Source organism: Cheilinus undulatus, linkage group 21, assembly GCF_018320785.1.
Source record: "Cheilinus undulatus linkage group 21, ASM1832078v1, whole genome shotgun sequence".
Taxonomy (NCBI): Eukaryota; Metazoa; Chordata; class Actinopteri; order Labriformes; family Labridae; genus Cheilinus; species Cheilinus undulatus.
Genome location: NC_054885.1, coordinates 18331020 through 18346175, shown reverse-complemented (window position 1 = coordinate 18346175; position 15156 = coordinate 18331020). Strand labels below are relative to the sequence as shown.

The following is a 15156-nucleotide window of genomic DNA, read 5'->3' as shown; positions in this document are numbered from 1 at the left end:
ATTCGCGACCCACTGAAAAGGGCTCCGTGACCCACTTTTGGGTCCCGACCCACCAGTTGAGAACCACTGCTCTCTCTCATGTATTTTGGTGAGGTTAATGGTTAAATAGTGAATAATTCCTCATCTGTTATATTACAGGGGTGTAGGTATTATAATAAAAATGTTTAATCTTAATCAGGGTTTCTTACTATTTCACTCTAATGGTAATTTATGACTTTTTTTGTATATTTCTCACCCATGCCTCTCAAACATCCTGAATGCACCTGTTTCAGCATGAGTCCTTAAAACAGCTTATAGACCCAGCATGGTTCTTGATAAAACTTCAGGATTTTTCCTTCACAATCATAGATAACTGTTTTTATTCCACTGCCATCCTCCTAGATGTCTATAATTCTTTGGAACTTCAGCTCAAGAACTGGAATATCATTGCCAAACCTCTCCAGGCCTCTCCAGACCTTTGTTGAAAAGGCTGGGTGAATCAAGCCTTCAATCCCTGAGGGAAACAGTGGGTTTGATTCCACCTGAAAACACATAATGGAAGAAACACTACCTCCTAAAATATCAATAACTCTGACTGATGGTCAGAGACATAAAAATACCTCCCTCTGTAATAAGACGCTGTCTCAGAAGTAAAGTCAGACACAAAGACATAACCTATAAAAAGAAAGCACACTCTCACAGATTTTAATTAGCAGCACTTTAGTATAGAAAGCACTAAACCGTGGGATAATTAATCTCCACAGTCTGTGTTTTTACTGTTAAACCACTCCGGGGAGGAGCCCAGGTTGGTTTCTGCTATGTTGAAATCATCTGCTGGGAAACAGGAAACAATAAAGTTGGAAATGTTAAAGGCTAACAGGGGAAAGGTCATCAGATTAATATGCTGTTGAAGGTATTTGGACATGGATGGTCATGCCTAGCACTGTGAATGGGAGATAGCTTCTTCTCGGGTGTTTTGCGAGTTCAGCTTGGTCACATGCTGCTTCTCATTACAAATCCTCTCATGACTGGATGCAATTTGTGGCTCTGCTCTGAAGGCTTTTGTCAGCAGGCGGGCTGGGTACTGTCTCTCTCGCTGCTCGTCACTCTATCTTCTAAGTGTTTTTTTTCTGTCAATTGCTGCGTCTCTGTCTCTCTCGCTCTATGCCATTTCTGAGCCGTCTGCAAGTTGTTTAATTTGCCAAGAACGTGGTGCATTCGTGTACATCCTGTGTGGATGACATCAGGGATAAGATGACTGGGCTCTGTGTGCTTGTCAGAGAACGGAGGAGGGAAACTTAAGGATGCAGAATCAGAGCATGAACCCACAAAGGTACTTCTAATCCTCCTGGCGTCTCGACGGTAAAGGGCAAACGGCTGATCAGATTGCTGAAATCGAGGCTCGACATCCTGCTGTAATAAACCTGCCTGTAAGCAGGAGAGTGTTGAGATAAAACTCCAAAGCCGGTCTAATTTTACAAACACAGCAGCAGCTGATTTTGTCTTCATCTTGGTGAGAGGAACACATGTCTGTATCAGCATCTGCATGAGTGCTTCCTCTGATGTTTATGCAGGCTGATGGGGCATTGCAGGCCAGTGCAATGGAAATGATGCTGCCCACTGCCCCTCTCTGAGACTTACAAACACACACTGGCAGCACAAGCCCTAATCCTCTTTAAGTGTCAGACCAAACTGTGGGGGCACAGCAGGTCTCGTGCCCCCGCTGTGGGCTTCGGCCTCATTTCTACTGCTCACTTCCTGCTTGGGGTAGCACCTTCCTACTGCTCCTCTATGACTCTAGTGTCCAGTTGAAAGTCCCTTGAACTGATATTGATCCTTGTCTTCACTTGTGCTTCACACTAAAACATGCACAATAGTATTTTTTAAAAGATTATATATTGGTATTTTTGCTTTTATTTGACAGGATGGCTGAAGAGAGTCAGGAAGAATTGGGAAACATGCAACAAACATGCGCCGAGACCAGAAATCGATCCCAAGGCCAGTGCATCGAGGACCGTCAGGCTGTGACATAGTCAAGGTCATTCACAGGAAACACTGACTGATTTGGTTTCACATCTGGCTCTGTGTTTTAGTTTTGGAGCTTCTGTGTAGAGGAAAGGATGGGGCTGTGTCACAGGGCTACTCTTGTTTTTGGGGGGGTTTCTAGGTAGGTTACATGCCTTGTGACACCTGGCCACCTGTCATGTGACTACTCATCCAGTAGTCGGGAATGGTGTATTAGTAGAGAGAGAACTACAAGGAAATAAATCGAAATAACCGGCACAGCAGATTAATGTCAGTTAGAAGCTCTAAATGTAGATTTTGATTTTTTTATTAACCTCCCAGCAGTAGCCAGGAGGCAAACTTGCAAGGTGTCTTGACTGCTGATTATCTTACAGTGATTAATATTTAGTATGGTTGCAGTTAGCTACAGCAAAATTGGTCAAAAATAAGCATTATATTTTTAAGTAGAGCTCTCTAAATTAATGTTTAATCACCTGAATATATAAACATGACAAACTGAATTGCAGGCGTCATAAGACAGCTTGATTCAAGCTGAATGGCCCAGTTCAGACAGCTGTAACTGTTGCCAGCATCGAGAATCTTTGGTTTGAACTGGGCTAAAGATGCCAATCGTATTCCCTATTTCACAAACTGTACCTTTAATGGAATTAAGGTTATATGTTTTACTTTTGCACCAGGCAGGCATAGGTAGGCCAATGCCTGGGGTCTCTTGCTTCAAGAGGCCTCGAGGTGCTGTCATTTTAAGTGTGCATCAAATAAAGATTTATTTGCCACAAATTTATAAGTTCTGGATGGATAGTTTAGAAAATATCTTACATGAGTCACTGTCTTTTAAGCTTCATATAACTTGTGAAAAATCTAAAGCTTCGTTGTGTCTTTTGAAGCAAATAAAAGACTTGTTTCTGCCACTTTTAAGCCTCTGATTGGTTATGGTGATGTTCTGTACATGCATGCATCTTCTCAATGTCTTAAATCTTTGGACACTGTACACCACAGGGCACTGAGGTCAGAGAGACACAGCATTTCATTAAAGAACATCATACCAGCAGTCAAGCATGGTGGTGGTAGTGTGATGGTCGGGCTGCTTTGCTGCTTCAGGACCTGGACCTTTTGCCTGATGGAGCCATGAATTCTCTTCTGTTCCAAAAAATCCTGAAGGAGAATGTTTGGCCATCAGTTCATGACCTCAAGCTCAAGAGCGCTTGGGTTATGCAGCAGGATAATGATCGTACACACACCAGCAGGTCCTACACATGACCTTAAACAGGCCGTTTTTGCTCAGAACCCCCCCCCCCCCAAAATGTGGCTAACTTGAAACATTTCTGCAAAGTAGAGTGGGTCCTCCACAGCAGTCTGAAAGACTCATTGCCAGTCATCACAAACTCTTGCAGTTGTTGCCGTCAAGGGTGGCACAACCAGTTATTAGGTTTAGAGGTCATGTTCACATAGGACCATTTGAATGACTTTTTCCCTTTCATAAAAGAAATCATCATTTTAAAACTGCCCCACTGGCTGAGAATATTTATGACTTTTCAGTATTTAGCCATGAAGAGGAATGCTATGTTTGACGCCTTTTTTCATGACTCCATTACGAGTAAATCCACGTCCAATCTACAGACTTTGTCCTCTGCAACAAAAACAAGCTGGAAAACTTTCAGAACCAACCAAGCACTCCTGATCTCTCTATCTTTAGATTCTTGTCTTAGCTTGTTTCCCTCTTCTTCTATGCCACATTCTCTGACGTTTCATCCATCACTCGAGTTTATCTCCTCAATAGTTTATTGTCTGGCAGGGATGTCAGGACAGTTAAGTTGCCAGACAACCTTGACAGATCTAAAGGTAAAGCTTTCAGTAGCTGTCACAGTGTTTGGACTTACAGTAGATGGGCCTGTCTGCTCTCACCTCCTCCTAAATGCTGTCAGGGTTCATCAGCTCAAACCGCAAAAACATGTCAGACACAAAGTCCTGCTTCCGAAAAGAAACTGTCGACATCCAAGCTGACCAATGGATTCTTTTCAAAGAAACGGCTCTGGAAATAAAAGAACTCTGGAGTTGCGGGATCAAGTTGATGGTCAAATTGTTCTCCTCGGATGAAAGAGCGCACGTCATGTTATCTGTCACACTGAATAGACTTGAAGCTCCTGTAGCTGTATGGAGTCAGTCATTTAAAAACACTACATTATGTCTGCACTACGGCTGCACTGCAGTTCAATTTAACTTGTGCCAGCCAAGGGGTCTGCACAGTGTGCACATTACCTTCAAAGACTGACTCATCCCTCAGTCTGCAGGGCTGCATGAGAGCACAGGGATGACATTAGAACAAGAAAAGGAAGGTTATTTACAGATATGACTTTTAAGGCTGCTGGTAGAGAAAAAGGAGGGAGGTTGTGGAGAAAAGGATGAGGATTGTGAATCGTGGGTTTTGGTTGGGTGTTCAAATCACATAATCGGCTAATAGCATTAAAGGAAGAAGGCAGCTCCTCTAACATTTTGCAGTCTCTTCATTAAGTGTAGCTTGATTTTGTCACAGCTTTATCAAAAAATGCTGAACGAGTTGCAATATTCTGAAGATTTTTTTGTAGAGTGAAGAGTGATTTTACCTTCCCTAATCTGCCATGAAGATTAGAGCCACCCTGATGTAAATGTGTTTAAGTTTAACACGATTACTTATTAATGTGGTGTTTTTGCACACCAAGCACTAGGAACAATCCTGTGAAATATACACTATATAGACAAGTATTTGGACCACCTGACCATTACACTAATGGAGACTGTGATGGCATTGTATTAAAATACATGTACTTTGATATGGAGCTCTTTTTGGAAAGCTTTCCACAAGATTTTGGAGTGTTTCTGTGGGAATTTGTGCACATTCATTCTGTGGAGCATTTATGAGGTCAGGCTTGGATGTTGGACAAGAAGGCCTGGCTCACTATCTCTATTCCAGTTCATGCTCGATTGGGTTAAGATCAGGGTTCTTTGTGGGCCAGTCAAGTTCTTCTACACCCAACTCATCAAACCATGTCTCTATAGTCCTTGTTTTGTTTACTGGGGCACAGTCATGTTGGAATAGAAAAGGGCCTTCGCTAAAGTGCTGCCACACAGATGGAGGCATAGAGATTGGCCTTCACAGGTGATAAGGGGCCTAGGCCAAACCCTGAAAATCAGGCCCATATTATTATCCCTGCTCCACCAAACTTCACAGTTGTCACAATGCAGTCAGGCACCATGCACGTTAGCAGTCGTTGGACCCACTCTGTGACTTTACATGGTCTTCCACTTCATGGCTGAGTTGCTGGTGTTCCTAAATACTTCCACTTTCTAATTACATCACTTACAGATGACTGGAATGTCCAGCACGGATGAAATTTCATAAACCATCTTATTGCAAAGGTGGCATCCATCACAGTGCCAACCTCGAAGTGCCTGATCTCTTCAGAATGACCCATTTGGTATCACTAATGTTTGAAAATGGAGACTCAGTGGCTTGGTGCTTGATTTTATACACCTGTGGCAACGGGTTTGACTGGAAATACACCAGAATTTGATAAAGAACAGGAGAGGTCAAATACTTTTGTCCACATAATGCAGCTGACATCAATCAAGCTTTGGCCAATATTGTGGTTGTCTTATATTGAATCTTTCACGTAAAGATAAATAATGATTTATTAAATTTGCATGGTTTTGCTTTTTTCTCTGGTTGCATGCATTTTATCAACCCACTGGTAGGAGACGGGACTCAATCATACTTGAGATCAGTGCTGTCACATATACAGTCATGTGAATACGTTTTAAGCAAGAAGGACTCTAAGGATTCATCACAGGACCAGATGTGCCACAACCCGGCATTGGAGGGAAGGGTGGCCGGAGTCGAGCTCAACACGTCAGCACTTGGCAGTCAAGGTCAAGCTCGATGGCATTTCTTTTGTCCAGGCCTTTCTCCCCTGGTGGTATGCCTGGAGACTGCCAGCGGTCTTCGGACATCCACAGCACGACCAGGGACTCATGGCAACCCTACTACACATCTGGAAGCTAGCCTAGGCCGTACTTAATTACTATGTCTGCCGTTACTCTAACCTAAAGGTGTGGACTTTGTTTTTCTTTTTTTAATCATTTTCACATGAAGTTCTAAGACATCCAGAGCACTGCCTGGGTTGTGTCAACCCTCCTTTCCATCCAATGTTGCCCTCATGCAGGCTTACTTGCCATTACACGCCCTTTTCAGCAATGATTTTTGGCCCAGACATGCCTAAAAGTTCTGCACAGTGTTGTATATATTTTTTTTTACATTTGTGGGATTTTTAGGTCTAGACAGTGCTGAAAAAGTGGGAAGTTACATGAGAAAGGAGCCATAATTTGGACTTGAAACAGGCTGCTTGTGTACATGAGGCATTACCTAACTGCAAAGCCATCAGCACCGCTGTTGACTCATATTTGTATCAAAGGCTGTGGTTGGTGTAAAGTTTGGAAAACCACAAGGCATTGGGGATGGCTAAGTGGACATTTTAGGGTTTAAAGCATGGTTAAAGTTCTGGAATCAAAATTATGACTGAAATGTATAGTGTCTCCATAAAGACACTACCGTTCGAGGTTGGATTGGGTTGCTCATGAAAAAGTAACGCACCAACAGAGTTGAATTAGAAAAGTGCTGCTGTCTGTTTTTCACAATCAGCTGATAGATTATTGACCGCTTTAGTGAAAGTAACACAGAATAGCCCTAACATTTTACCACTTTATTTTCCACAAAGAAACATCTTTAAAATAGCAACAACAGCTTTAACTTTAGTGAATCAAACTGACACAGTCGGAGTTGATGAGGAAAAAAAAGTCTTAAATGAAAGTAAAATAACCAGATATGTTGTGTTTTTTTAAAAATGCACTTGTGGTAGTAATGCTCACACAGACCTTCACAATATTTCTGTTACAAAATCTCATTTCCAGCTCTTAATGTTTGGTTTGAGCAATCATTCCTCTTATTTCTAAAATCCCTTTTCAGCATTTCTGTACATACAGGTTTGCCTCTCACATATGGCAACAGGAAGAAACTTTAAACAGCACAGATAGAAAGTCGGTGATCATGTTTGCAGAGGAACGACGCCTCTGAAAACAAGCTTCATCCACAGATGTCCTGCTTCAACGTGCTTCTCTCTCCTTGATGTCTTCCTCTTCTTTGAGCTGCTTCAAGAAATTAATTCCTTTCTAATACCAAGGACTACAGGCAGCACTTCCACTATCACATCCAGAGGTTTTGTCCAATTTGTCATCATTTCAAAACAACACAAATATCAGCTTGGAACAGCTTGGAAAATATGCACACGCAGCAAAAAAATAAACGGGAAAAAATAATCCAAAACATTTCTTTCCACAGCGCAGCGTTTTGTTTCCTCCTCACTCCTCTGCAGTGCAAAAACTCAAAATACAAGAAAAAAGAACAATAAATAGACCTCCTCTGTTATATATTCTGTGTTTTTGTATTTACATATATTTATATTTGTAATAATGGGTCTCTACATGAGCACACAGCTCTTGGCCCGGTCCTTCCTCATGGCCGGGGCTTGGTCCATCTGTTCAGTCCGGCCCGGCAGTGGAGGCAGGGGCAGCTGTGAAACTCGCTTCAGGCCTCTGCGGGAACTGCTACGTTTTAACTGTGGCTTGTGTGGCCGCTGCACGGATGCCAGCGTGGTCACGTGGAACACGTCCCGGACACTGTTTTCAGAAACCTTGGAGGTACACTCGATGTAGGCCACTGCACCCACCTGTCGGGCTATTGTGCTGCCCTGTAAAACAATGGAGAAGATGGAGACAGCCAATATCTTCATTAAACCAGTGCTCAGAGAACATCAAGCATTGTAAGAAAAAGTATTAGTAAAGAAATGTTTCCTCTCCATTACTGACCATTCAAAACCAAACAGGGTGGAGCTAATGTTATAATTCTCAACAGTGGTGGCTACTTTGAAGGGAGGGGGAAATGCTGCAAGCTGTTTATTGTTAATTTGCAACAGTAGATGAGAAGTGCTCTGAAATTTAGGTTGTCAAGTGTGCAAATAACAGCAAAAAGCCTTTATTGCTTCTGTTAAGTGATGAGAAAAAGTAGTTTTGGTTTTACTTTGGATGCAAAAGAAACATGTTGCAAGCACAGATATCCTGTGAGACATCGCTACTACAGACAGACATAAATAATGTGAATTATAGCAAATACACTCCTTAATTTTGTGTTTTCATTCCTGAACAATGAAATCTCAAATAGCATATTTTACTCATTTCATGCAGGCCGACATTAAAATGACCTTCCAGGAGAAAGAAGTGGAAAGAGGAGACTAAACATAATATATAACCCCAAAGAAAACCACAAGTATGGAAAACTTTCTGACAACTACACAAAACATTTCTGCTTTTGTCCTGACTATTATAGTCAATCGCTTTGTTTTAGCTGTCTTGCTAACAAAACAAATTTTTCTTTTGTTTCCTGAGGCTTTTAGTACTTTTGTTAGACATGAGTTTACTTTAGATCAAGGTGCAATGTGAGTGCTTCACAAATTTAACTATAAAATATGCACAAGCAGGCACTACATCTTTACAGAGAACAGTAAGACTCCCAGTTCCAATACACCCCCTGACCCTACCACTTATCTCTGCCCCTGTGAGCCGTGCATTCATGTCTAGGTGGTGGGGTGTGCTGAATCATGTTCAGGGTACATGGCCCTTTGAACTTTAGATTTCCCCTCTGAATGCCTCGTTAATCATTGGATGATGAGATGGCTGCTCAGGTGATTAAGAAGTGTACAAATGTCAGACATGGTGACAAATAATCACTTTTTTTGATTGTTTTTGTTCATAAAGAGAGTAATGTAGAAAAAGAGGATCAACACAGCACACCGCGCTCTAACAGTCTGTTCAAAAATCCCGTCCAACTCACGGGGGTCAAATGTGACTTTAGAATGAAGAAGCTACTGTGGTTAGTGGTTAGCTACATGCTAAGTCCATTGCTGTAGCAATTTCAGTCCAGCTCCTTTGTTCATCTGTAGTGTATTTTACACTAAACGTTGTCAAACGCTCATACTGTTGCCACAAATCAACAAGTTGCTCATCCATTTCTGACGTCCATCTAACTTTATGGTTCATGCTTGCTTTAGTTTTGATGGCTGCATTTTACTTCCTCCTTCAGTCTGCTTGCTTTCTAATTGGCTATTCCCAGTGCCACGTATCAGTTCTGCTCATGTGTGCTCGGCTGTCCTCTGTGCTCACCACACACAGGATTTTTGTTTGTAATTATTGAACGTTTTTAATGTTTCGAATTCGAATCAGGTGCAACCCCAGTCATGCTCTGGACGTCCTTGTGTAATACCAGGGGCATGGGAATATAATCTGTTGAAAAATAAAGTCTACACCTTTGGGGTGGAGTAAAGGGGGGTGGCCAGTAAGTACAGCCAAGGTTACCATCCAGGTGAGGTAGTAGGGTTGCCACAAACCCCTGGCCGTGCTGTGAATGTCCAAATGGCCCAAAACTACTAGCAGTCTCTGGGTGTATCACAAAGGGGTGAAAAGGCCTGGACTGAAGAACTGCTGTCAAGCTTGACTTTGACTGCCGAGCAACACACGTTTCAACATGTGTCGAGATTGACTCTGGCCACCACCAGCCCCCTCTCTCGAGCACGGGTTGTGGCACATTAGGCCCTGTGATGAATCCTTAGTGCCCTACATACCTCAAAGGGATACTTCAACATTTTGGCAAATTCGCCCATTGCCATAATACCTATAGTTTTAGTAATAGGTTTGTTTCCTTTAGTTGTCGGTGCAAGCTGTTTTTAGATCTGGGACGCTGACATGCCAGCTGGTCGCTATGGAGACCTACGGTATTTCTGGTTTTCCCTCATCAAACTCATCAAATACACAATCCAACAACTCCAAAACGCTCTCGTGGACAAGTTGTGACCTGCACATTCACCAGGCTATGAAATAATAACGTATAATTATGTAACATAACGACACATGAAGCAAATACTCGGAACTACTTTCTTGAGTAAACTACAGTAAGCACCTCAGGCAGTGCCGTAGTTACTTACTGGTTTCACCTGGAGTATCATTGGCTGGACGTAGCAGAAACGGCTTCTTCTCAAGTTTTGTTGATGAAAGTACCTGCACTAAATGTGCGCTTTTGAAATCACTCCACCCAGCAGCCATGCCTGGAGTGTAGTTCCAGCTTTGCATTTTACTCTTAAACAACTTTGTCTCATAATGTTCCATGATTATTTCATAGCCTGGTGAATGTGCAGGTCACAACTTGTCCACGAGAGCGTTTTGGAGTTGTTGGATTGTGTATTTGATGAGTTTGATGAGGGAAAGCCAGAAATACCGGAGGTCTCCATAGTGTTGGCTGAGCAGCTGGCATATCAGCCTCCCAGATCTAAAAACAGCTTGCACCGACAACTAAAGGAAACAAACCTATTACTAAGACTATAGGGATTATGGCAGTGGGTGAATTTTCCCAAATGTTGAAGTATCCCTTTAAGCTTATGCACAAGACTGTGCTTTGGTCCAGTTGGTCTTGGAGCAATGCAAGTGCAAGTCGCCAGAGGGTTGGGGGTTTTGGAGGGGTGACACTTGCAGCATGGTAGCGGGCAACTGGCCCTAATGTGCGTTAGCCCTTAATGTCCCAGAAACATTCTGATCCAAACTGGATCTCCTGGAGATGCTCTGTCTTCTTAGAGTGAGGTGAGAGAGTCAGTGTTTACACAGTCTGTGCCGCTGTTTAGAGAAAAAAGGACTAAACTGTAACAGAAGTCCTCCAGCAGAAGAGCTTCCCCAGAGTAATGATACAATATACTCAGTTAATTAAGACTGTAAATTGTTTGCTCGAGATCAGATCAGAGACAAATTTAATTCTAAACTCCCTCTGCTTCTCTACAGAACACTCTCCTGCCTCCTGCTCTGTGATCGCACCTACACTTATGTAAAGGTTGTAACACATGAGACAGCACTGCATTTCCCATGACCCTCCAACAGCATGCTCTCAAACACAGAGAGCTTTTTCATTCCCAGCAGACGTTGTTTGATTTTTATCACGGCTTGTGCGCTGAGCCACGTATAAGAAGCAATGAGGTCCTCATTAGGTGGAACGGCAGATTCGGATCCGGGGATAGCGTTGGCGTTTGGAGGGTGGGGTGAGGTAGAGATTGCGGTGACAAGCGGAAAGGCTCGATTGGATCTCAGGCAGATTAGTGCGGAAACGTCTGGAGTTCAACCAGTGGTCACTTCTCGGCGGTGACTCCTCAGCTGTGTTGGAATTCAATTTAAGATCAGCTGCAGGATAACAAGGCAGGCATTTGGATTAGACCTCCAGAATGTTAAATGTGCACAGCTTTAGCTGAAGCTGTGTGACACACTTTCTCTGAGTATGTTAGAGGGACAAACCATAGAGGCCCCGGATGACAACAGAGACTGTGAATGAGCAAAAACAATAGCTTAATGTAGGCCTGACAACAAACGCTCCCCAGCTATTTTACATTAGCGCTGAGCTTCCCCACTCCATCCTTTGTTTATCGATCTTATTTACATGAACTGGCTTTTTTTTCCCTGTTTTTTTGGAGGCTACATGCTTTTAACATCCAGTGCGCTCTCACACAGCCATGAAAAAAGCCTCCTTTGTTCTGGGGGCTTTTGTGTGGTGGTGAAAAAAGCCCCTCCACTTTTTGTACGGCTAAAATGAACACGCTAAAAGCCGATTAAAATTCACAGATTTACAGAACGGTTTATCATCTCCTCCCTCTTCCCACCCCACTCCCTCCTCTTTTAGCTCCGAGGTCACAGCAGAATGCGATAAAAGGGCTCGCTCGTTTATCAATGTCTGCTTTCCCATTTGTCCCGCAGTTTCAAAATTCCTAAATCTGCATGAATATTTCATTTCAGCATAGGAAAAATGTCCCAAGACATCGAGTCCACTTAATGCTTCCCACTGCTGCCCTCATCATAAGAAACCTGACATGGCATGTCAGCAAATTTCGGTCAAAATGCCAACCCCAGCAACATGTCCCACGAGGGGTCCACACAGCTCGATTGGGTTTCCTGAGCCGCACTCACATCCTGTGGGACTTCCTCCAAAGAAAATGCCACTGCTGATCCAAGATGAAAAAATATCCTGTATAATCACCAGATTGCTTTCTAATATCTTTGTCCCATCCGTTGTTTTGCTTTTTTTCCCAGAGCACCTTCTCTCATTATTTCTACCCCCCTCTTCTTCTCTCCTCATATTTCAGTCATACCGACTTGATTTCCATCATGTTCGTGTTCTCACCTGTTCATGGGTGACGGGAATGAGCCTCTGCTTGGAGAGCTCCCTCAGGGTGTTGACGTCAGTCCTCATGTCCAGCTTACAGCCGACAAGGACAACTTTGGCGTTGGGGCAGAACTCCTGCGTCTCCCCCTGCCACTGCAGAGACATGATAAGAACAGCACAGGTCATTAATTTTGTTGAATATGAGAATATTTCTCTGAATTGACAGAGATACATCGACAAGATTTGGCTCCACAGACACTGAATACCAGAGCTTCAGGGGGATTAACATTTCGAATAAAAAACAAAAGTTAGAAGTAGGCTTAGAAGTTAAGCTTGGAAATTTTAGGAAAATGAGCTGTCCTGCACAATTGTTAAAATCCCTGTAAAGTGAAATTCAAATATAGTGTCTTAACACAATATATATGTTGAAATAAGGTTGCTATAAACATGTGACACTGAGCTCTATGTGTGTCTGAATTTTTGATTTAGACCAATAGTTGTTCACCTCTTTCCTGGCTTGGTTTTATTTGAGCAGGGCAAATATCTGAGCCCATGACTTCAACAGTCTTAATAGGGAATTAACCCGCCCCCCCCCCAACGCTACAACGATATATAAAATCACCGAGCAGTTCATCTCAGTACCGTCTGTTAGCCCATGTCGCTGCTTTCATTGAAAAATAACAGCCATCTACTGCTGTGTTTTTGTTCATTGTGAGGTAAATTTCCTAAATCTCTTAGCCACGGGGGCCTATGGGACATTAAAAGTATCATAATAGAGAGATTTGTGCCAGAAAACAGTAAATCTTATCTCCAACTTCTGTCTCTCTGTTCTGGATCAGAGCCAGGCAGCTGCGCTCTGATCAGAGGTATTTTTCTAAAAGAGAGGATTGTATTTCTCAAAAGTAGGCGGGGCTTCAGTTCATTCAACTGACATGTCCACACCATCCTAGAGCAGATCTTACGGACTCATTTTTCATGACTTTGAAACCTGAGAGATGTTTGTCATGACTGAGATTTGGCCTGGTCGTTCATAACACAGTGGCCTGTCATACAACAAAACCTAAAACACAGATTTATTTTTAGCACTTTACAGGGACTTGAAGCCTTTTTTCAGTAACTTTGTATTTAATCAAGGTTGTCCAGTGTATCACTTCTTCGATACTTTCATAAGTGTATTTTTTATATTGAGTGGTCCAGGACTGAAAAGTAAACCATAAAGCCTTTCTTAGTTTGTTAATATCTGCCCGGGAAGAAAGCACTAAAATGGGCTCTCTGAGACCCAGTTTTGGGTCGCGACCCACCAGTTGAGAACCACTGCAATAAAACATACATTTAATCAGGACTGAAAAAAATGAATGCACTTATCATGGACCTTGATTAACTGGGATTAATGCATTATTGCAGACAGACCAAGTATTTACTAAATACTGGGGTATTTTTTTTTTTTTTTTTTTTTTTGAAGAATCTCACATAATAAGGGAGAAAAGCTGTTAAAAGTGGCCTTTCTGGCTAATCCTCCAAACTACTTGCAAGGCATTCTGAGATTGCCTACAACATTAATCAGAAATGCCACTTTTGTCTATATTTTTTTGTAAATGTAGAAATTTCAGGGCACCTTTAATCCCATTAGATATCTTGCTATTTTGAATGCATTTTCATCAGTATATTGAAAAAATACTGAAAATGCAAATGCCATTTTTATCATACTCTTTTAGCAGATTTGTACATTGAACACTACAAAATCCAAAGATATTTTAAAGACTTTCTCATTCACAAAGCAAATAAAAATATTTTATCTTCATGATTCACAGACTAGCACAGTAGTTTCTCAGTAAAACATTTTTTCTAAACTTTTAATCTCCTTGGCCGATCATTTGAGCTCTGAGAGAAAGACTTTTAAACAAATGCAATCGTAACCAAATCTAATTTCATGCTATGTTCACTGTTTTAATGTTAAAAAAAAAAGTTTTATTACACCTAAAATCCTTGTGAATATAGGAAAACTTTACTCATGCCAACTTGGTTATATGTGTTATACTTTCATCTCATCCTCTGCCAACAAATCTATTTGAGCTTCTGTACAGAAAAGGTTGAACAGTCTTCCTCCTCAAACCATCCTGAGATTAAATGTCACTTCTGAAACTCAGTTGAACCAACACCGAGTCTCCTCCCTGCGACACAAATACATGACAGCAGCCGGCAGCACTGAAATATTCCACATGCTGTGTGCAGAATGTCAAGGTGCCCACTCATCCTCCACGCTGGAAACAACCTGGGACTGTCCTTATTCTTCCAGTAACATCAAATCAAATGCTTTGAATATTTAAGCCTCACTCCTCCCCCAGCTGTCACCCTGAAACCTCGCTGACCTGCTTATTTTCAGAGGTCAAGAGTCTAATTTGGGACGGTGATTGTGCGACAGGTTTTCCATGTGCCCCTGAGTTTTAGAGATTACTCGGGCGACAGCTAGGAGTCAGGGGTCATGGCAACCCCCCGCCAAGGGATTCATGGGAAAACCAAAGGCTTGACGGCAGCTCTGCTCCCCCTGTTGACAGAGGGCACTGGGGCTTGTGGGATACTTGTGGATTTATAAGAAAAGGTGTCTCGGGTTAGATCTACAAAGTCCACAGGAGCATTTTAGTCGCTCCCCTTAGACCACTACACGAGTCAACAGGCTGGCCGTGGGAACCGTCCTCCGCCTCACAGGGAGAGAGCTTCAAAGAAAAACACTCACACATGGCTTCAAGATGAGACGCTGCTGAAAGAGCAGGCCTGTTTTACGTGACACAGACAAACAAACTAACTCTTAACGCTGGGTGTGGCTGCATGTGCAAAGCATACAACATCTGTCTGTAAAAACACAAACACTGCATGAGAAG

At 42.4% G+C, this 15156-nt stretch overlaps 1 protein-coding gene and 1 long non-coding RNA gene across 2 annotated transcripts in view; one reads left to right on the top strand and one right to left on the bottom strand.

Moving 5' to 3' along the window:
• Positions 1–2856, top strand: part of LOC121503756 — a 61378-nt gene extending 58522 nt beyond the window's left edge. The window contains exon 3 of the long non-coding RNA XR_005991388.1: positions 1904–2856. This is a non-coding gene — a long non-coding RNA (uncharacterized LOC121503756). The remainder of the gene's footprint in view (positions 1–1903) is intronic.
• A 3866-nt stretch (positions 2857–6722) lies between these two features.
• Positions 6723–15156, bottom strand: part of rnd2 (Rho family GTPase 2) — a 46952-nt gene continuing 38518 nt past the window's right edge. The window contains exons 5-6 of the mRNA XM_041778560.1: positions 12296–12430; positions 6723–7781 (exon numbers count right to left, since the gene is read on the bottom strand). Coding sequence (XP_041634494.1) covers positions 7512–7781; positions 12296–12430 — 405 coding nt within the window. The 3' untranslated portion in view covers positions 6723–7511. The remainder of the gene's footprint in view (positions 7782–12295; positions 12431–15156) is intronic.